This window comes from Arxiozyma heterogenica, assembly GCF_036370985.1.
Source record: "Arxiozyma heterogenica strain weizmannii chromosome Unknown scaffold_16, whole genome shotgun sequence".
Classification (NCBI taxonomy): Eukaryota; Fungi; Ascomycota; class Saccharomycetes; order Saccharomycetales; family Saccharomycetaceae; genus Arxiozyma; species Arxiozyma heterogenica.
Window position 1 is genome coordinate 6,206 of NW_027042669.1, and position 22,463 is coordinate 28,668.

At 30.0% G+C, this 22,463-nt stretch overlaps 3 protein-coding genes across 3 annotated transcripts; 1 reads left to right on the forward strand and 2 right to left on the reverse strand.

Moving 5' to 3' along the window:
* Positions 1-445: 445 nt before the first annotated feature.
* On the reverse strand, positions 446-1,013 carry PWA37_001156 (uncharacterized protein; the record flags this gene model as incomplete). The annotated part of the gene is made up of 2 exons (XM_064857799.1): positions 446-774; positions 1,001-1,013. The coding sequence occupies 2 exons, from the start codon at positions 1,011-1,013 to the stop codon at positions 446-448; spliced, it is 342 nt and encodes a 113-aa protein (XP_064715159.1).
* Positions 1,014-5,685: 4,672 nt separating this feature from the next.
* PWA37_001157 (uncharacterized protein) lies at positions 5,686-10,608 on the reverse strand (the record flags this gene model as incomplete). The annotated part of the gene is made up of 1 exon (XM_064857800.1): positions 5,686-10,608. The coding sequence occupies one exon, from the start codon at positions 10,606-10,608 to the stop codon at positions 5,686-5,688; it is 4,923 nt and encodes a 1,640-aa protein (XP_064715160.1).
* Positions 10,609-16,172: 5,564 nt separating this feature from the next.
* On the forward strand, positions 16,173-19,856 carry PWA37_001158 (uncharacterized protein; the record flags this gene model as incomplete). The annotated part of the gene is made up of 1 exon (XM_064857801.1): positions 16,173-19,856. One exon carries the CDS (start codon positions 16,173-16,175, stop codon positions 19,854-19,856), a length of 3,684 nt encoding a protein of 1,227 aa, XP_064715161.1.
* Between the last annotated feature and the right edge of the window lie 2,607 nt (positions 19,857-22,463).

The following is a 22,463-nucleotide window of genomic DNA, read 5'->3' on the forward strand; positions in this document are numbered from 1 at the left end:
AAAATTAGGATTTATAATACCTGGTAAGGCACAAGGTTTTTCAGCAAATTTTATATCATAGTCTACATCTAAGAAAAAAAATTTGATTCAATAAAATTCATACCTTTAAATGAACATGGCGCAACTTTTGAATTAATAATATGCATACCCACGTGAACATTGGAATTTTTTTTTTTCCAATAATAGCTGCGTTAAAGAGAATAGTGGCCTATTTAGTACCAATGAGTCCACCATGACCTTTGAGAGGAGTATTGAAGATTATACCTTTCATATCTTATTTATTACAAATAAAAAATTTTTAGTTGAATATTATTTGAGGAAGTCTACCAGAATTAATTACACCATTATTAGTTATAGTACCAAAATAAAGGAACTTATTTATGGTACCTCCTTTATCCGCTGTATCATAGTCAATAATACCTGGTACAATAGCAGCAATCTTTAATTATAAGACAGTAAATGTACCAGAGTTATCGATATGATCTGGGGCAATGACGAAATCAGTGACAGAATTTGCTGATTTAATATTTTCAGTGTTGATGTTACCATTATTTGTAATTGTTGTAGTAGAACCAAATTGTAAACTGGTTAACTCGTTTTTTAAATCACCAATAATGTCTAAAGAACCCTTAACATTAATATTACCGTTGAAAGAATATGAAGAGCCTGATACCAACGTAAAAGTAGCGCCCGATTCAATTACAATATCATTGGAAAATGGTTGATCACCAGACAAGGTTGTTAGTGTTGAAATAGTGGTAGTAGCAGCACTTACTTAAGTCACAAGTAATCCTAGTAAGGGCCATAACACTAATGTCCGCATTTTAACAATAATAATGATAAATGAATAATGGTTAATTTTATTTTGCATTATATTATCTAGTTAGTGTTCTTTTTGTTTGATTTTTGTTTGTAAATATTGCCAAAGAACTTTATTATAATTTTGTATACTAAATCTATCTAATATAATATTGAGAATGCTTACTATATACCCAATGACTATAGGCGCTCATTCTCGTCAATAATTAATCTCTTCTATGTTATAGAGCATGGCAAAATGTTAAAATAGGGATATATCTTGTTTGAAGACTTTAGTTACTATTTTCATTGATAGTGGATAGAAACTTAATGTATATTTCTTCTTTTTTTCCCTTATGTCATGACCAAAAATAAATAAATAGCATGTATGTTTATATATCTTACTATTTAATTACTTTTCTCAACTTAGTTATCTTTTCTATATATAAAAAATGATTTTTTTATTCAGCGAAATGACTGAACTAGACTGTTCTAACATTAAATATATAGAATAATAAGATTTCAATAGTTGCCAAACAATTGAATGATGAGTAATTACCGTTTACAAATCACTATATGTCAAAAAAAAAATTTGACTTAGTTTTTTAATTGATTGTATGGAACGTTAATTAATGATTATATATATTAAAGTCGAAATTTTCCTCATGTTATATTTTTTATTTTGGTTTACACTATTTTATATAAATATTTCTTTATTATGAATACAAAAAGGGAAAGAATATTATATTAATTTTGTATGTCGATGATTATGTTTGCTGAAATCCAATAGTATTTAATAAAATAAATAATCTAGTTAGATTTTACCAATTATAAATCTATACCACAATTTAGAGTAGATATTATTTACATTTTAATAGATATAAAAAAACAAATTAATAAAGTCTTGTCACCCATGGAAGAAAAATCTCCAATATGAATATATACAAAGCTAATGGTTTTTTCATGACATATTTTGTTGACACAAAGCCTCAGTATCAAAAATTCTATTAACATTCATTTTAGGTTAATATAATAAGAAAATATAACTTACAATAGAATATTGGTGGTATTATAAGTTCTTGGATATTTACAGTATGATAGTAGTGATACCATAAATTGTTATTGTATTATTCGCTTTATTTTGTTCTACATACTTGATATACGTATATACTTTATACTATACCACATTTTATTTTAGCTTTTCTTTTATAAGTTACTATAAAAGTTTCAGTCATTTGATACAAAGAAATTGGATTATCACATATATCTCTAACCTTACTTCAACATGTTTTACCCTTGTAGACTTTTTATACACCATCATCTCTGTGTTACACACATAGAAAAAGATAGATAAACTTAAACATAGTTTTGTACATTATGAATACATAACTATAATAATTGTGTTAGAGCATAGACAGTATGTCTATTAGGTTTCTTTATTAAAGATTGTTCTATTATGTCGTTAATAATGATAATTAAAAGAGAAATTTTTTTTTCAAGGAAAAAACTTTTAAAAAGAGAATTAAAAGAAGAGGGAACAAGTTGTATTTACGTATAAATATAATATATAATTATGTACATTATTTTTGCAGGTTTTTAATGAATTAGAGATCCAACTTACTAATAAGCTAAATCATGACAGTATCAAATACAAATAACACTATTCTTCAGGATTTCCATTATAATTGAATAGATCCTACGCATATTTTTAACATGGTTCTTTTAATTAGACTTCATTGCACATACTTTATATATTTTGTAATTAATAAATCTTCAAAATTATTTTTTTCCATATTGTACATTTGAAAAGGGTTAAACTTAGCATTTATTGTAAGTAGAAAAATAGATAGTAAAATACCTTACACTATTTTAACATATAACAAGAAAGTAATGAACAATGATTTTAATGATTGTATTTATTATATACAGTGCTATTGCTCTACGCTTTGGTGGTTCAAGTAACATCTAAAAGATTAATTATTAATTTTTTTTTCCTTGAAAAAATATTAACCAAAAATATGGGGATTTAATTGTTTAGTAATAATAGTACAAATAATTATAGTTCTAAAAAATTGTAACATATTTTTTGATTTGTTGCATGTGCATAATATTAGTAGATGACTTTTAAAAGTCATATTTTTCCTCAAATATTAACCTCAAAAGCTTTACAATGGGAAAAAAGTACCGTGGGGGCGTGAATATTACAATCTTTTCCTTCGTCTTCTTAACATGTGAAACTTTTTTTTTGAGTTCCTCGTTTAAATAGTCTTAAAAAAAAAGATGAGCCTAAATATAAGAAAAAACAAATGATCTGATTAGTATGCTTAGAGCGTTAATAATGCAAGAAGAAAATCGCTCTTTTAATTTTTTATTTGGATATTCTTTAAAATATTATTAGAACATCAGATGAAAGCATTTAATTGGAATAAAATAGCAAGGGCATGATTTTACTCCTGCGGTTTTGATCTTGAAAAGTTCGACATTGCACCAAAAGGGACATATTTCAACAAAAAAGAGTACATAAAATGGTGCCACTTTCCAAGAATGTTTAAACTTCCCTTTTAGTACACAGTGAATGACTTTATAAAAAGTCTTAGAGAGATAGGGAATCTCTATTTTTGTATTTTTAATTTTTTTCCTATTATTTTGTTGCATAATACTGTATTGTTTTGAAAATAACGTGATTACTCTCTTAAGTTTTCTTGTTTCAAGAAGAGTCTAGAATTTTCTTTGAACTATATTTAGTAGACTAAAGTTCTACCGGGTATATCCAATAATAGATGCATTGTTATTTTAAACTGGAGATTTTGATCTTTCTTTGAAAATAATCCATAGAATTTTCAAATGTGGAAGTATTATTTTGGCCAAAGTATAATGGGATTGCGATATTTTTTACTAAAAACTTACATCTACAACTAATTAGTATTGCACATGTCTTAGAGGAATATTTGACTAGAATTAAAAGAAAAAAAAAGAAAAAAAAAGAAAAGAAAAAAGAAAAATAAAAAAATAAAAATAAAGCGAATTTTTTATGATGAAAAAAATGTTACTATGGACCTATTGTTTTATGCGAGAAAATAAAAATAAGTGTAGCGAAAAAGTATAGAAAATTAGAAAATCATTAAAATATCTCGAGATTCACTAAAAAGGGAATGGACAAATGGACAAATAAAAATAAACTGGTATTGTTCCGCTATATTGCAATTAATACGTAAACGTGTATACAATAGCCATGTCACAAAAAATTAATTCACAATTGCATGTGTTTTTTTTTTTTTATTATTTTCCTGTCTTGATTTCTGATATCGGATCCAGTCGGAATAGCTAGTTAATCGGTCATCATTTTTAGTAGCTTCACTAAATTTGGACATCACACTATTTGCCGGTTTTAATGGATTACTGGGCTTATCACTAAAATTCCTGGTTTCTTTAGAAATGGTTTGTTTTCGATTGACTTAATGTTTGGGTATTCAAAATATCTGTGAATCAATAATGGAGTAGCAGCTATAATATCATAAACTGTTCTTTTTTTTTTTTGTCGTTCCCTTCTGCGGTTTTCCTTTTGTATCCTCCAGTAACTGACCTTTTCTTCCATCTGTTAAATGTAAGTTTTTTTGCTTAACGCTTGATAATAACTGAGCAGATATTATAAGATGTAGATAAAATCATTTATATTAAGAGATTCTTGGTTTTTTGTTACTTATACAAATATTAATAGGATGTTTGTTGAATTAGATTTTTTAGAACATGTTTTAATGAATAGTAGCCTGTTTTTATTATATCTTTGTTGATAGGAGAGAAGATATAGAACAGAAAAAAATGTTCATAAAAATTATGGAAGTAAATTGTTTTTTGTAATTAAATTATACTCGTATACAAATTAATCCTGGAAATTTTCTTATTTAACATAAGAAGAAAAATTATTTATAAGTCTGAGACACGTTCCAAAAAAACAGTAAAAAAGAATTTTCGAGTTTTGGATTTCTATTCAGCAACTAACAAAAAGAAATTACAAGTGAAATTAATTTTTTTTGATACTTTTTAAAATGTTTTCTTGCAAAAAGAAGAGTCGTTAGAATCGTGTTATGTTGAGAAGTAGTATATATGTATAATAGAGATGTTGGGTACTCTTTTAATTATAATTAGCATCTAGTTAACAGTATAAAAATAAAAGAAAGGTTCTTTCTATTTCCTTTTTATACATAATATAGAAACTAGAACATATAGAAAAAACGTAAATGAAGTAAAAAATATGTTATGAAAAATTCTTGAGTTTATCTATGTCAAGTTTTGTTAATTCTCTTTTGCAGAGGACATAAAAGAATGAAATAATTCCATTAAAAGTTAAATTTGTAATCATTAAATACTCAATATTTCATTTTTTAATATTTACTAAAGTATAATTTGGTCTATTTTTCTTATGCTAAAACATCTTATTACAGTGTATATTATTTAGAAGTTATATAATTCAATTATTTCCAGATCTATAGCGTTTTTCTTTTTAATTTTTTTTATAATTTTAAATAAATTCATATGAATAAATAAACAAAAATACTTGTTTAAAAAAAAGATATAAATTTTGTTGACGCAAGGCTTCAGAATCAAAAATTCTAGTCGAGTTCATTTTAAACTAATATAATAAGATAATGTAACTTACAATAGGATATTGGTGGTATTATAAGTTCTATTATTATTTATAGTAGGAAGTTAGTGGTACTATAAATTGTTATTTTATTGCTTAGTCCTTTTCTTTCTATATAAGTAATATACAAGATACAATATTATACAGTATACTCATTTTATCTTTGAATCTTCTTTACTATAAATTTTCATAACTTTTAATCACTTAGTACGATGAATTTAGATTATCAAACATAGCTCTAATAATTATATTTCAACACACCCCCGTAAGCTAAATTCCTGTTCTATTTTCTTCATGAATAAATCTCGGACTTTTATAAAGGCAGGTCTTGGTAAAACTTTTGTCATTATATCAGCAATTTGTTCAGTTGTATTTATGTGACCAATTTCAATAATACCAGACTCTACTTGGTGTCTGATGAAATGATAGTGAAGGTTAACATGTTTCATTTTTGAGTGTAAGACAGGGTTTTTAGCTACGTGAATGGCAGGTTCATTGTCTATCCATAATTTAACTTCGTTTACATCTATTTTCATGTGATTCAACATATTTTTTATCCAAATTAATTCCCTGCTTGTGTTGCTAGCAGAAATGTATTCTGCATCAGTAGATGATAGACAAACTGCGCTTGTAATTTTCTTGGAAGACCATGTAACCACTCCACCAGCAAGTTTTATAATAAACCCACCAGTTGCATGTTTCAAATCATTCTTATTTCCATGAGATGCATCTGAGAATCCTTCAAGATATTTATTGGATCTTGTATTATAAGACAATCCTAGTTTTTTGGTTTTATATAAATATTGCATAACTCTGTAAGCACCTTTTAAATGCACCTCTCTAGGATCTTTGAGGAACCGTGATAGTAGTTGAACAGAGTGAGCTACATCAGGCCGTCCAACGTTGCTAACAAATAGCAACTGGCCTACAATACTTTGGTATTCAGTGATATTGGCAATTGCTGGAGATTCTGTGTCAAAGTAATTGGCTGTGTTAGATAATGGAAATTCCACATTTTTATTTAAGTCTATTTGACAGCTCTGAGCAGCTTTGGTAATATAGTCCTCCATTGAGATGGTTATATTGTTCAGGTTATCTTGGTAAACATTCATTCCCAAAAATTTAGAAACAGGGCCAAGATCTTTCATGGAATAAGCTTCGTTTAACCCTGCTTTCACAGAGTTCATAATATCTTTATTTGGAGCAGCAATTAAAAGGTCATCAACGTAAAGTGCAATCAATACTTTAAAGTTGTCTACATTTTTAAAATAAATACCATATTCTCCATCATGACGAGTAAATCCTCTCCTAGATAATGTTTTATGAATATGCGTGTTCCATAGTAGTGGGGCTTGCTTTAATCCGTACATACCCCCGTAAAGCTGCCACACGTGATTGGGATGCACAGGATCAACAAAACCTGGAGGTTGACGAACGTAAACCGGCTCTTCCATTTTGGAATTTAAGAAGGCAGTGTCTACATCCATTTGGTGAACACGGAGATTAAGGAGAGCAGAGATAGCAAGAAAGATACGGACAGAATCATACCGCACCACAGGAGCAAAGGTTTCTTGATAGTCGATGCCAGCTTTTTGAGTGTGTCCTTGAGCCACTAAACGAGCTTTAAACCGATTTCCGTCCTTAATGTTAAACACCCAACGAGACCCCAAGGCACGACGACCAGGAGGGAGAGGAGTCAACCTATATGTATCATGATCTTTAAAAGCTTGAAGTTCTTTCAGACAGGCTTGATACCATTTATCTTTATCTGATGAACTCATTGCCTGGTTGAATGTATTTGGGACAGAAGTAGTGGTAGACGTAAAGGACATGCCATGTACCAACGCAGTCAAGGCTATGTGATGTGAAGAGTTATCATCAGAGCCAGATGATTGAGAAGAAGGGAATACCGGTGTTCTAATGAGTTGGGTGAGACCATCCATGGAGTTCATAGGAACAAAACTGCCGGAGTCAATATTAACAGCCTCAACAGCAGGGGTACCAATTTTACCAGGACTAATTGGATTAGAATCCCACTTTGGATGGTGTTTCTCAATTTGATGATTTAAGTAGAATTCAGAAGCAGGAATAGGACCTAACTTGTTATGATTAACAATTGAGGATGTTTGGCCATTCAACTTGCTAACATGTGTGGTGATAGGGGCGGAAATATTGTCAGCTAATTCAATTTTACTATTTTTTAATGGTTTATGGGGATCTAAGTCTTCTAAGTTATAAACCGGTGAATTATCAGTTGATAAGGATTTGGATTGTAGATTAGGAGAAGATGTGTCGGAGTGGGTATCATCAATGGTAGATGTTAATTGTTGAGTAGTTACTGGAACAGCTGTTGGAGTAGTTGAAGAGTCAGTATCAGAGGATGAAGCAATTGATGATAGTTCTTCTGCTTCCTTCTTGTTTATTTGATTAGAATTATGTGAGGAGAATGAGGCGGTTGACTCATTGTTTATAGAGGATGAATCAAGGTTGTTGAAAGTAAAATTTTCACAGTCAGAAGTCGTAGAAATAGGAGAAGAAGAGAAGGAAGTAGATGGTAGTTCATATTCATCAGAGGAAGAGGAGTCATATTCGTGCTTATCATTGTCAGATGAATCAACTCGGAACATAAAAGAATCAGAATCAACAGATGATAGATACGGAGTGGAGTATCGACTAGTACCTTGATCTAGAACCTCATCACCATGTATGGTGGTTAATTCATTTTCTAAGTTGTTTTCATATATAGGATAATCAGTAGTTTCAGGATAATAATTTGACGTTTGTATTTCAGAAGATGAAGTTTTGAAAATATCAGTAGATGAAGGATAAACTGGGACACCACCTAAAGTACCAGTGGCAAATGTATGAGCCACTTCAACTTCTTTGGTACCTGCAAGTGGGAAATCAAGTTCATCAAAGCGAACTTGGTTTGATACAAAAATTTTCTTAGAAGGAGGATGATAGAGACGGTATGCTTTGTGTTTGGAGTCATATCCAACAAACACACATTTTACACTAGTAGGAGCAAATTTCCCGTCACGTAATTGATGAGGTAATGTAGCATATGCAGCACATCCAAATATACGTAGATGTGATAAATCTAGATTTTCTGTTTGAATATTGTTCCAGAGACAGTAAGGGATAGAATAATTTTTATTAGATACTGGTAACCTATTTAAGAGATATACAGCAGTACTTACAGCCTCTGTCCACATAGAAGGAGGTACCTTGCCTCCGATTAAAAGGCATCTTGTTTTTTCTTCAATCGAGCGATGAGATCTCTCAACTGCTCCATTTTGAAAACTATTGTATGGAACAGTTAATTGATGGGAAATTCCATTGCTTTTACAGAAATTATGAAATTTACTAGACATAAATTCACGTCCATTATCTGTGCGAATGGCACCCACCTTAAATCCCCCTCTTGACTTGAAATGATTCTCAGTTTCTAAGATCCATTCAATCAGCTTATCACATGCAGCTGATTTCGATGCTAAATGAATTACGGAATAATATCTTGAGTAGGCATCCCGGATAGTCAAAAAATATTTACTATCAGAAAAATTAGTATACCTAAATTGACCACAAATGTCAACTTGTAGCAGCTGTAAAGGGCTCGTATATTGTGTGTCAGAAATTTTTCCTTTTTTCATAACCCCTTTTGAAAGGGAACAAGTGGGACACAACGAGTGTTTATCAGCTTCCATAATGGGCAAGTCAATTCGATTTGCCAATCGATTATAATTAGCTAAACCTGGATGTCCTACTCTAGCATGCCATTTAATGGCATCTGGAATATTTGCCTTTGGAGATGGCAAAACAGAATGGTCATACGAAATAAAAGCATAATCAAGTGGTTTGTTCATCGTTTTTGTTTCTTTATTGTTGGGCATAAAAACATAAAGTTGATTTCTCATTTCACCAACTTGAGTAATTTTATTATTTTTAATTGTATATACCTTTGTTTTGTCAAATATAAATTTCATGTTTGATTTAGAAGAAGCCATTTTGACAGAAATCAAGTTTACGTTGCCATCAGGAACATATGCCACATTGTATAATGTGACATGTCCTAGTTGTACTGTACCAATACCTTTAATAGCAGTTTTACCTCCAATGCCTTCGATAACCCCAAACTCATTCTCATCTCCTTCAACTAACTCGCAAAACATTGAACGGTCGTGAGATATGTGCTGGGTACAACCAGTATCAAAATACCAATCGTTTCTCGATGTTGTATTTTGTTTGCTAATCAACGCAATCCAAGCCGTATGAGAATTATTAATCTTGTAATCTTTTTCATGATTTTTATTTCTTTTGTTCTTTAACCATTCTTGAAATTCTGGACACTCATTAGTTTTATGTTGTCCCCCGCATCTTTTACAATTGAAGTTTTTAACTTTTTGCTTGAATTGATTTCTTCTTCCAACAAAACTGGAGTTAGTTACTCCTCTTTTAGCATTACTAATTACATCATACACTTCTCTCAATTTAATTTCCTGATTCTTACCGAATATATCCATAAATCTTTGGTAAGACTCATCATATAAACTCATTAAAAATAATGAAGCAGCTCTTTCACGAGCTTTAATCTTGATGACTCTTAAAGCCTCTTGTTGCGCAGAAGTTAATGAATTTAAAAAATTTTCTTCACTAGATGTGGTTTCAAAAATGACCTCCACTAAACGATTAACAAGATCATACTGGTCGTCTAATGTTAAATTCCTAGCTTTAGCTAACTGAAAGAAAGGTTCTGCAGCTACATCAATAGATTCTGTACCAAAACACTCAGTTAAGTGATTTAGAAGACCTTTTCCAGTTGGGATACCGTAATCACCAGCAACATATCTATCTGCTTCTTTTTTAGCAGATCCTTCGACATTATTAACAATTAATAATTTTAATGCCGTTTCAAATAATTTTTTAATATAAGCAATCATATCATTAGATGGATTATATTGTTCAATAATAACATTTAGCTTTCCATTTTGTGCATATTGATACCAGTGTAAATTGATATCAGACATATGCATAGCTAAGATGTTTATCCATTTTTTAAAGTTCTTTTTCCCGTCCAATTTAATTGGAATACAACCTGCAGCTGTAGCTACAGGGCTCATAACCTGTTGACGCAAGGCTTCAGAATCAAAAATTCTAGTCGAGTTCATTTTAAACTAATATAATAAGATAATGTAACTTACAATAGGATATTGGTGGTATTATAAGTTCTATTATTATTTATAGTAGGAAGTTAGTGGTACTATAAATTGTTATTTTATTGCTTAGTCCTTTTCTTTCTATATAAGTAATATACAAGATACAATATTATACAGTATACTCATTTTATCTTTGAATCTTCTTTACTATAAATTTTCATAACTTTTAATCACTTAGTACGATGAATTTAGATTATCAAACATAGCTCTAATAATTATATTTCAACAAATTTAATATGCTATATTTAATTACAGAAAGTTGCACTTGGAAAACCAGAAGTATGAAATAAGAGACTTAAGATTACCAACAATTTGAAGACAAACTGTAAATGTGTTTTATTGAAATATCTTTAAGTATAATCTTTGACACTGAATAGTAATAAAATCTTATATTAAAAAAACTCAGCTTTAAAATGAATTTTTTGCATATTATATCTTTTATATTAATAATATAAAATAAAATAAGGAAGTATGTGTTAGAGTAGAACTAATATCTTTATATAAATAAACTAGCAACTCATAATAACATTAGAATTCTAATATAGGTTTAAACCGTCTCAACAAATCCATTTAATAATGAGTTTTAATAAAAGTTTTGTTATTTAGATCTTGTAAAACATTTATTTTAGTATAGATATTGTATATTTAAAATTTGAACAGTTTTGAGATTCCTTTAGATGTTTTATTTTACTTAGATTCTATTTCAATATTTTTCAACCATAAAATCATTCTCAAATAACTGTTTCAACATTCAAAGCAGTTAAGTATTACAGTTTATGTGTATTTAGTATGTAATATACATTCTCTATAATTATAGTTATATATTTATAGTATGTGAACTTATGGTTAGGTTTATTGATCTTCTTTTGTGTGTGTAATACAAAGATGACAGTGTATAAAAAGACTACAAGGATAAAACATGTTATGAAAAAACTATTAGCTTTGTATATATTCATATTGGAGATTTTTCTTCTATGGTTGACAAACTTTATTAACTTGTTTTATTTATATCCATTAGAATTTAAGTAATATTTATTCTAAATTTTTGTATGAATTTATAGTTGATGAACATTTAATTTAGTAGAATGTTAATAATACTCCAGCTTTTATAAAAAATCTCTATATTTTTATTCTATCGAATTAATATACAACAAATTATACACATTACATCCCATTTCACACCTGAATTTCTTTAATATAAAAATTTATCATTTTTTCAAGTATTAATTACGATGGATTTAAAGTAATTAAAATATCTCTAAATATTTTTCAACATTAACTTATATAATACACTGAGCTGTATGTAGTAATACAACTACAAACTTTTAAGTTATTAATTTTAATAAATAAATTAATGATACAATGCATATTTCTTTTATTAATATTAATATATCTCTTTATAAAAATCTGAGAAATATTATAATGAGAATGATTTTATCGAAAATTACCTCTGTTGCTTTTTCACAATAATTAGAGGTTTCTTGAATAAGTTCACCAATAACTTGGCACCAACATTAATTCAGTGACTTTTAAAATACATTTATAGTTTGTATTGAAAGTTGTGGCTTTTCTAAATTTTTTATCCTGGCTGTATATCATTACCCATACGTGACATGCTTCAGGATTTCTAGGTAGAATTTCTTACACTTAAAATAGAATTTTAAATTTACGTCTTCTTAATGCACATCTATATTTATTTATTTGATCCTATTAATTTATTTAAAAGTTCAAAAAAAATAAAAAGATAATTATCATAGGTCCTGAAAAATTCCAGTAATATGATTCCTCAATGAGGTTTGCTAAAAAAAGAATGTTATAGAATAAAATAGGGGACCAATCAGATCCTAATAGATGCTAGCCAATGGAAAAATGAGTGTTTGTGATTTAGGCATGATTAAGTTTTGTTGGAAATATTTAGCTAATCTTTTTAGTTGTTTGTCAAAAAACATTACTTAACAGCCACAGATACTAAATATAGGAATATTCCTATATCATATCCTTATTTTGCTTATCCTTTTTGTATATAATTACTTCTGTATAGCAATTACAGCAAAAAAAGAGGGGAGAACTCTACTGTAATTTTGTATAATGTTTATAATTGAAAATATATCAGACTTACCAAACACAAATAGTTGTTAATTCTCCACAGCAGAACTGTAATTTATGAAAAAAAAAACCATTAAAAAGTATCCAAAAATTAACAATTTCTTTACTATAATTCCATTGTTTTTTTTGTTAAAATTCAAACATAGAAAAATTTTCTTCAGTTCTTTTTGTAACGTATCTAAGAGATAGAAATAACTAGCTTTTTATATGAAATAAACATATTTTCAAAATCAATCTATAAATAACTAAAATTCATTTGCATAGAATACCTAACTTCCATAATTTTTATGAACATTTTTTTCTGTTCTATATCTTCTCTCCTATCAACAAAGATATAATAAAAACAGGCTACTATTCATTAAAACATGTTCTAAAAAATCTAATTCAACAAACATCCTATTAATATTTGTATAAGTAACAAAAAACCAAGAATCTCTTAATATAAATGATTTTATCTACATCTTATAATATCTGCTCAGTTATTATCAAGCGTTAAGCAAAAAAACTTACATTTAACAGATGGAAGAAAAGGTCAGTTACTGGAGGATACAAAAGGAAAACCGCAGAAGGGAACGACAAAAAAAAAAGAACAGTTTATGATATTATAGCTGCTACTCCATTATTGATTCACAGATATTTTGAATACCCAAACATTAAGTCAATCGAAAACAAACCATTTCTAAAGAAACCAGGAATTTTAGTGATAAGCCCAGTAATCCATTAAAACCGGCAAATAGTGTGATGTCCAAATTTAGTGAAGCTACTAAAAATGATGACCGATTAACTAGCTATTCCGACTGGATCCGATATCAGAAATCAAGACAGGAAAATAATAAAAAAAAACACATGCAATTGTGAATTAATTTTTTGTGACATGGCTATTGTATACACGTTTACGTATTAATTGCAATATAGCGGAACAATACCAGTTTATTTTTATTTGTCCATTTGTCCATTCCCTTTTTAGTGAATCTCGAGATATTTTAATGATTTTCTAATTTTCTATACTTTTTCGCTACACTTATTTTTATTTTCTCGCATAAAACAATAGGTCCATAGTAACATTTTTTTCATCATAAAAAATTCGCTTTATTTTTATTTTTTTATTTTTCTTTTTTCTTTTCTTTTTTTCTTTTTTTTCTTTTAATTCTAGTCAAATATTCCTCTAAGACATGTGCAATACTAATTAGTTGTAGATGTAAGTTTTTAGTAAAAAATATCGCAATCCCATTATACTTTGGCCAAAATAATACTTCCACATTTGAAAATTCTATGGATTATTTTCAAAGAAAGATCAAAATCTCCAGTTTAAAATAACAATGCATCTATTATTGGATATACCCGGTAGAACTTTAGTCTACTAAATATAGTTCAAAGAAAATTCTAGACTCTTCTTGAAACAAGAAAACTTAAGAGAGTAATCACGTTATTTTCAAAACAATACAGTATTATGCAACAAAATAATAGGAAAAAAATTAAAAATACAAAAATAGAGATTCCCTATCTCTCTAAGACTTTTTATAAAGTCATTCACTGTGTACTAAAAGGGAAGTTTAAACATTCTTGGAAAGTGGCACCATTTTATGTACTCTTTTTTGTTGAAATATGTCCCTTTTGGTGCAATGTCGAACTTTTCAAGATCAAAACCGCAGGAGTAAAATCATGCCCTTGCTATTTTATTCCAATTAAATGCTTTCATCTGATGTTCTAATAATATTTTAAAGAATATCCAAATAAAAAATTAAAAGAGCGATTTTCTTCTTGCATTGTTAAGGCAAGTATCATTAATTTTTACATATTGTGTTATTTTTATAGCATTCTTTTCTACCAATGAAATGTATTATAGTTCTATAAAATTCTGAAACTTTTTCTTTTGATGAAAATTTTAAAGAAGGACTCAGTAAAATCTTTTTGGATGAAAAAATCAAAACAAAAAAAGTAATATTCAAGTTTTTAACCTATTATTTTCTAGATAGAAGCTATTGTATTTAACGACCCTGAAAAATTATAGTACTTCTAAGGTATTTTCCATTAACATGTGTAGGTAAAAAAATTCAGAGGTAGGTATAAAATATTCAGAACTATTATTATCTATACTATTATTACTAAACAAATATGCCCCTATATTTTTGTCCGATATTTTTCTTGAGAAAAAAAGGTAACAATAAATTTTTCTAAATATTACTTTAGATAACATGTTACGTAACAATAGTTAATATGTACAATATATGCAAAAATCTAGAGAATTATTTAATATTTTTGTACTAGATATGTGGGGTGATATGAAAAATTCTATACTCACTATGACTTTATTTTTGGTAAAAAAAAATTAACCCTTCTTACGATGCACAAAAAAAAAAAGAAAAAATTTTAAAAGCCTATCAATTATGAAAAGTGTAAAGTCTGAACAGTAAGATCTAAACAAATTAATTATGTTAAGATTATACACAGGACCTATTCTACTTTAATAAAAAATGATTAATCTAAATTCTTAAATACAAGTTACAGCTTGTAGTTTTTGTGGGCGATTTATGATAATTATTATGCTATAAGAATTATCTACTTCTTATTAGGATATGTACATTTCATAAATTAGAGCCTAATATATTGAGTAATGTGGACACATTTTCAATTAGCATATCCCATTTCAGTAAAGTTTCTGAATAAAAATATCATTTTTTGTGCATAAAATGGATAACTGGTTCATTATGAACAATTTAATAGTGAAATATATAAGTTTATGTATATTTTTTACTCTTAATCATAATACATAAGAGCAAAAAAAGAAATGTACATAGTATATCTATCTATTATTGTTGAAAATAGTAATTAGAATTTTTAAGTAATGAGCATTTATACTACTAACTGTTGTGACGTTCTGGAATAAACAAGCTTATACATGTTTATATTATGAGAAAAAAGACAGGGAAAAATTCGAGATTTTTTTGTGAGCCCTATTTTGTCCTACTCCAAAAGGTAAATGTTTGCCGAAATATCAATTCAAGACGCGAAAAACCCCTTCAAAAAGAAAGACAATAGAATATACAGATCTTTTACACTAAACGAACACCGATTATAAATTTTTTAGATATAGTACACAAAACATATTTGAATATCTATCGGAACTAAGGATATGAATTTTGTTGATTGACCCAGTTTTATTTTTGATTGTATCATTGATGATTATCTCTAATATAGAATTGTATATTTGCATTTTTGTAATATATAAAGAGCCCTTTATTTTTTTCTCCATCTTCGACAGATTTTGTTGTTTTCGCTTCTTTATTAATTCTATTCTTGTGTTATCTTTTTTATAAAGTCTACAAACATAAGTTATCTAAGAAACAATTGAATAAGATTATATAACATAAAAAAATAGAAGTAATTATTATTCATTTGTTATAGTTAAAATGCAGGCATTAATTTTGTGGTCACTATTAGGATTACTTGTGACCAAAGTAAGTGCTGCTACTACTACTATTTCAGCACCTACAACTTTGTCAGGTGATCAAACATTTTCTGATGATATCGTAATTGAGTCAGGTGCTACTCTTGCATTGGTATCGGGTTCTTCATATTCTTTCAACGGTAATATTAATGTTAAGGGTTCTTTAGATATTATTGGTGATTCAACAGACGGGTTAAGTAATCTACAATTTGGTTCTACTACGACAATTACAAACAGTGGTAACATCAACATCGAAAATATTAAGTCAGCAGGTTCCGCTACTGATTTTGTCATTGCCCCAGCCCGTATCGATAACTCTGGTACATTTACTGTCTCACAATTAAGGGCGGCTGCTAGTGTACTAGGTACTAATTTCACTATAGCTCCAACTGAATCATTTATCAACACAGGTACTATCGACTATGATACAGCTGATAAAGGGGGTGCAGGAACTGGGTTCCTTTATCTTGGTGCTATAACCAATAATGGTATTATCAAATCTGGTGGATTTCCTGAATTTATAAGCCAACATGATACAGTTGTTATTAATAGATACAAAATGAAAGGTATTATCTTTAATAATCCTCTCGAAGGTGAAGGTAAAGTCGTTGGTAACGATGGTGCTGTAATTCTCATTAACACAGGCACTCTTGGGGACCAAACTTTCAATATCAATAAGGCTCTATACATAATCAATCCAAGAATTGTTCCAGAATCGCTTAGAATTATCAATCCTGTCGGATCTATGCTTGTGTTTTTAGGTGTAAACTCCAATGAATGGTATAATGCTGATTATGGTACCTTACCAGGTAGTTCACCTCCTAATTTTGAAATATATGGTCACCGTTACTGGTTGAATGCCACTTGTGGGCATGCTTCAACATGGACAAGTAATTGGGCTTCTGTTATACCATCAGATCCACTTTATCAAATTGGTGGTACATACATTTATGTAAATTCCTTTTATGAGTGGTGCCCTACCTGTCCGTGGATATCTGAAACACTTACAAGGACAACCACGATTACCACTGAGGACTTTATTACACAGCCTACTACTATTTCAACTGTAACTACGACTACAACTAATGAATACGCTTTTACTGTGACTGAAATTGTTTATGATGTTGCTGTACCTGCGCTATCTACTACTTATACCACTACTGTCGGCTCTGTCTCCGTTACAACTACATCGACTACATACACTACTACATTTATTGACAATGACGGTTCATCTTCTACCGAGGTTGTTGTTGTCATTGTCACTCCACCTCCATCTACCACCTATACCACTACTGTCGGTTCTGTGACTACCCCAACTACATCCACCACCTACACTACTACATTGACTGACAGTAATGGTTCCTCATCCACTGAAGTTGTTGTTGTCATTGTCACTCCACCTCCATCTACTACTTACACTACTACTGTCGGTTCTGTGACTACCCCAAGTACATCCACCACCTACACTACTACATTAACTGACAGTAATGGTTCCTCATCCACTGAAGTTGTTGTTGTCATTGTCACTCCACCTCCATCTACTACTTACACTACTACTGTCGGTTCTGTGACTACCCCAAGTACATCCACCACCTACACTACTACATTAACTGACAGCAACGGTTCATCTTCTACCGAGGTTGTTGTTGTCATTGTCACTCCACCTCCATCTACCACCTATACCACTACTGTCGGTTCTGTGACTACCCCAACTACATCCACCACCTACACTACTACATTGACTGACAGTAATGGTTCCTCATCCACTGAAGTTGTTGTTGTCATTGTCACTCCACCTCCATCTACCACCTATACCACTACTGTCGGTTCTGTGACTACCCCAACTACATCCACCACCTACACTACTACATTGACTGACAGTAATGGTTCCTCATCCACTGAAGTTGTTGTTGTCATTGTCACTCCACCTCCATCTACCACCTATACCACTACTGTCGGTTCTGTGACTACCCCAAGTACATCTACTACCTACACTACTACATTAACTGACAGCAACGGTTCCTCATCCACTGAAGTTGTTGTTGTCATTGTCACTCCACCTCCATCTACCACTTACAGCAGTAGCACAGGTTCTCCATCTTCTCCAGCTCTATTCACTACCTACACCACTACTGCTGGATCTGTCTCCATTACAACTACATCCACTACCTACACTACTACATTGACTGACAGTAATGGTTCCTCATCCACTGAAGTTGTTATTGTCATTGTCACTCCACCTCCATCTACTACTTACACTACTACTGTCGGTTCTGTGACTACCCCAAGTACATCCACCACCTACACTACTACATTGACTGACAGTAATGGTTCCTCATCCACTGAAGTTGTTGTTGTCATTGTCACTCCACCTCCATCTACTACTTACACTACTACTGTCGGTTCTGTGACTACCCCAAGTACATCCACCACCTACACTACTACATTAACTGACAGCAACGGTTCATCTTCTACCGAGGTTGTTGTTGTCATTGTCACTCCACCTCCATCTACCACTTACAGCAGTAGCACAGGTTCTCCATCTTCTCCAGCTCTATTCACTACCTACACCACTACTGCTGGATCTGTCTCCATTACAACTACATCCACTACCTACACTACTACATTGACTGACAGTAATGGTTCCTCATCCACTGAAGTTGTTATTGTCATTGTCACTCCACCTCCATCTACTACTTACACTACTACTGTCGGTTCTGTGACTACCCCAAGTACATCCACCACCTACACTACTACATTAACTGACAGCAACGGTTCCTCATCCACTGAAGTTGTTGTTGTCATTGTCACTCCACCTCCATCTACCACTTACAGCAGTAGCACAGGTTCTCCATCTTCTCCAGCTCTATTCACTACCTACACCACTACTGCTGGATCTGTCTCCATTACAACTACATCCACCACCTACACTACTACATTAACTGACAGCAACGGTTCATCTTCTACCGAGGTTGTTATTGTCATTGTCACTCCACCTCCATTCAATAGTTTCATGACATCGTCAATGTCAGTGTCATCTCCTATTTACAGAAACTCCAGTATTCCTGTTGAAAAAACTGCAACTACTTTAAGTGGTACCTTAGTAGTATTAACTACAGTGGTTCATGGAGTTACAATAACTACAACTTATTGTCCAGAGCCATCTGCAACTTCTGAAATAAGTTTAACTGCTACTATTGGACATAGTTCCATCAAAACTGTTTATACTAATTCAAAGAACGAACAAGAAGAGACCAACTCATTTACTACTGCTACAAATGTAACTCCAGTTACTTCTATTGCTTCTACCACCACTGGTCCAGCATTTACCAACAATGAAAATCAACTAACATCTAGAAACTCCAGAGAATCTACCACTGTTGTTGTTGGATCTACAAGGGGTAACATAGACGTTACTTCGGAAACTAGTACTGTTGAATCCAGAAGACCAGAAACATCGCTAACCACAATGATACCACAAGTCTCTCAATATGTTTCTGAGCAATTCTCCTCATCACCAACTGCTATTATGGTACCTCATGAAGGTGTACCTTCTCTTGTGTCATATGAAGGTATTGGTAGTATCATATACATGAGGTGGGGTCTTACCCATTTCATTGGTTTATTATTATTTATGGTAATTTAAATTAATTAAAGACAAAAAACTTTAAAATAAAGAATTCTAAATAGTTAAATAATTAGTAATTACTATCTAAACATATATAATACTCCAATATTATATGTATTGTATATTTTTCTTCTTTATATTTTGTTTTCGAATTTTGTTACGTGTTTTGACCATATTTAATTAGTGAATTTAGATCAGATAGCTTGTTATCATATAAATTTGAAGTCAACTGATCGTATTTTAAAGGATAGAAGATCCAAAAACCCTTTCTAATTAAAAAGATTGTAATTATAAAGATTTACTGTTAATTTATTTCAAAGATAATAATAACAGCTTTACTACATATGTTAAAGACTATTACAATATTTCTTTATCTTCACTAGGATTCAAGAATTTGACTAGATGAGCGATATATAAATGAGAGACCAGGTGGTCATATATCTATTTCTTTCTATCTTCCCTAGTTATTTGTTCTCTTTCCCTTATATATACGCACACACAAGTATGGAAAAAATAATATATTTATTAATTAAATATTATTTTGCGCTGTTAATTCAAATAATTGTATATATATGTGTATGCACATTTATATAAATATGTAAACTTTTATTACCTTCATTTTCAACTAATGGTTCCACTTGTACTTCCTTACTTTTCTTTTGATATACTATTCCAACCTAAAAAGAATAACATATTTAGCAATATTGTATTTACATGAGAAGAAGAGGCATACTGGAAAGCAACTTTCACGATATTTGAGGAAATAAAAGGAGCTTTTATATAGCAAAGGAAAAAACAAGAAAGGAAGAGAAGTGATAAGCTATTTTTCAAATACACATAATTGCATATTGATGATATACCATACCTACTATACATTTTAGGAACACTATACATAAAAAATGTAGATACATATTCTATTGTAATATACATACCTTACTGTTCTGCCAATTTACCATATTTCTTTTGTATTTTGTTGGGTGCAGAACTTTTAAGGTTTTAAAAAATACATAAGAATTTCTCCCCCACACTTGAAAAACATTGCTGTAATAATAATCATTCCAATGATATTCTGGATGCTTATGTGATCATGATATCAATAATGTGTGAACGTTCTTTTCAAATGAGAAACATTTAAAAGTACTCTAATACATTCATATTCTTGCAAATGTTCATGTATAGATACAGTATATTTTCTTGATTTAATATCATAATGAAATTAAGTTTTGATAATCATAGATATTCACATTATATATATGGTGGGATATTTGTTTGAACATTAAGTATTTCTGATGATTGCTTGTTGTAATTGGATGTTTAACATACAGTATTAAACATTGAGTTATAATAATATCAGATTAATTCTCGAAATGAATCAAATTAACTGATTAATTCTTGAATATTAAATTGATAAATTTTCATGTTAATACTCCACCATAGTATATTTTTAAATGTTGTTCAATGTACAAAGATCGAGATAAAATTTCTCTCTATTATATTATCTTGTCAAACATTAAAATAAGATCATCTGAGTAAAAGACACAGCAAAAATTGTTAAGCAGGGAAAGCAGTACAGTAGAATGAAATAAAGATATAATCAAAATATAATTCATTATATCAAATCAATGTGTCTTTTATCATCATTACCATAAGCATTGAAAATCAAACATAAATTAAATTCATCTATAATAAGAGTAGAATTAGTAAAACTAAGGATTTAGTAGGATATAAGAAAAAATCACATACAGTGAAGTTCTTTATTGATATAGTATAATTATATCTATGTTTATAGCGGTCATCATGATGTGTTAATTTCAAAAGGCTATTCTCTGTGATTATAAGTTATTATAACATTATCATTCAATGGATAATGAAGTGATGTAGAAAATACAAGTATTCCTTTATATTGAAGATATTAGTAAGGGATGGTGTTCATGTAATATTGGAGTATGCTTTAGTAGTCATATTCATAATAAAAGTGGTAGTAACACAAAAAATGGTCATAGTCTATCGATAAATATTCTCCCTAGTTACAATATATGTATGGAGCAGGTTGTTTTGAGAGTATTCTCTATAGTCAAATATAAATGATTATTAGGTATACAGTGGTATAACTATGCCATGTTAAATAGGGGTTTGTCAATGTTCAAAGTTATACCATATAGACATGTAAAGTAAGTATACCATAGCTGATTATTTATGGTTAGATGAATCTGTATTATTTACATACTTAGCTTTCGTTGAAAGTAGTTATTATTGTTAATTTTTTTTTCGAACTATTTTTTCAGATTTTGAAAAAAGGAAGATTGACAATTGAAATTTGAATGAAAGGAGATTGGTGGATAGTGAAGAGATAATGATAGCTGATGTTAAGAGTAATTAAGTGTGATGTGTTTGTGTAGTATCATTCTTGTTTAAGACATAATATCAAGAGAAGTTGTATATTAATGAGGAGTTCATAGTTTAAGAGTGATACCATACAATCTACCAGTTATTAATGTCTAAATGAAGTAAGCAGTTTAAGAATAAAAACATAATTGAAAGTAATAGTGGTTGATATGAACTTAGTCTACTATGTATAAATCCATAGTAAAGATACATGCTAATATCATGATGACAGACACTGTG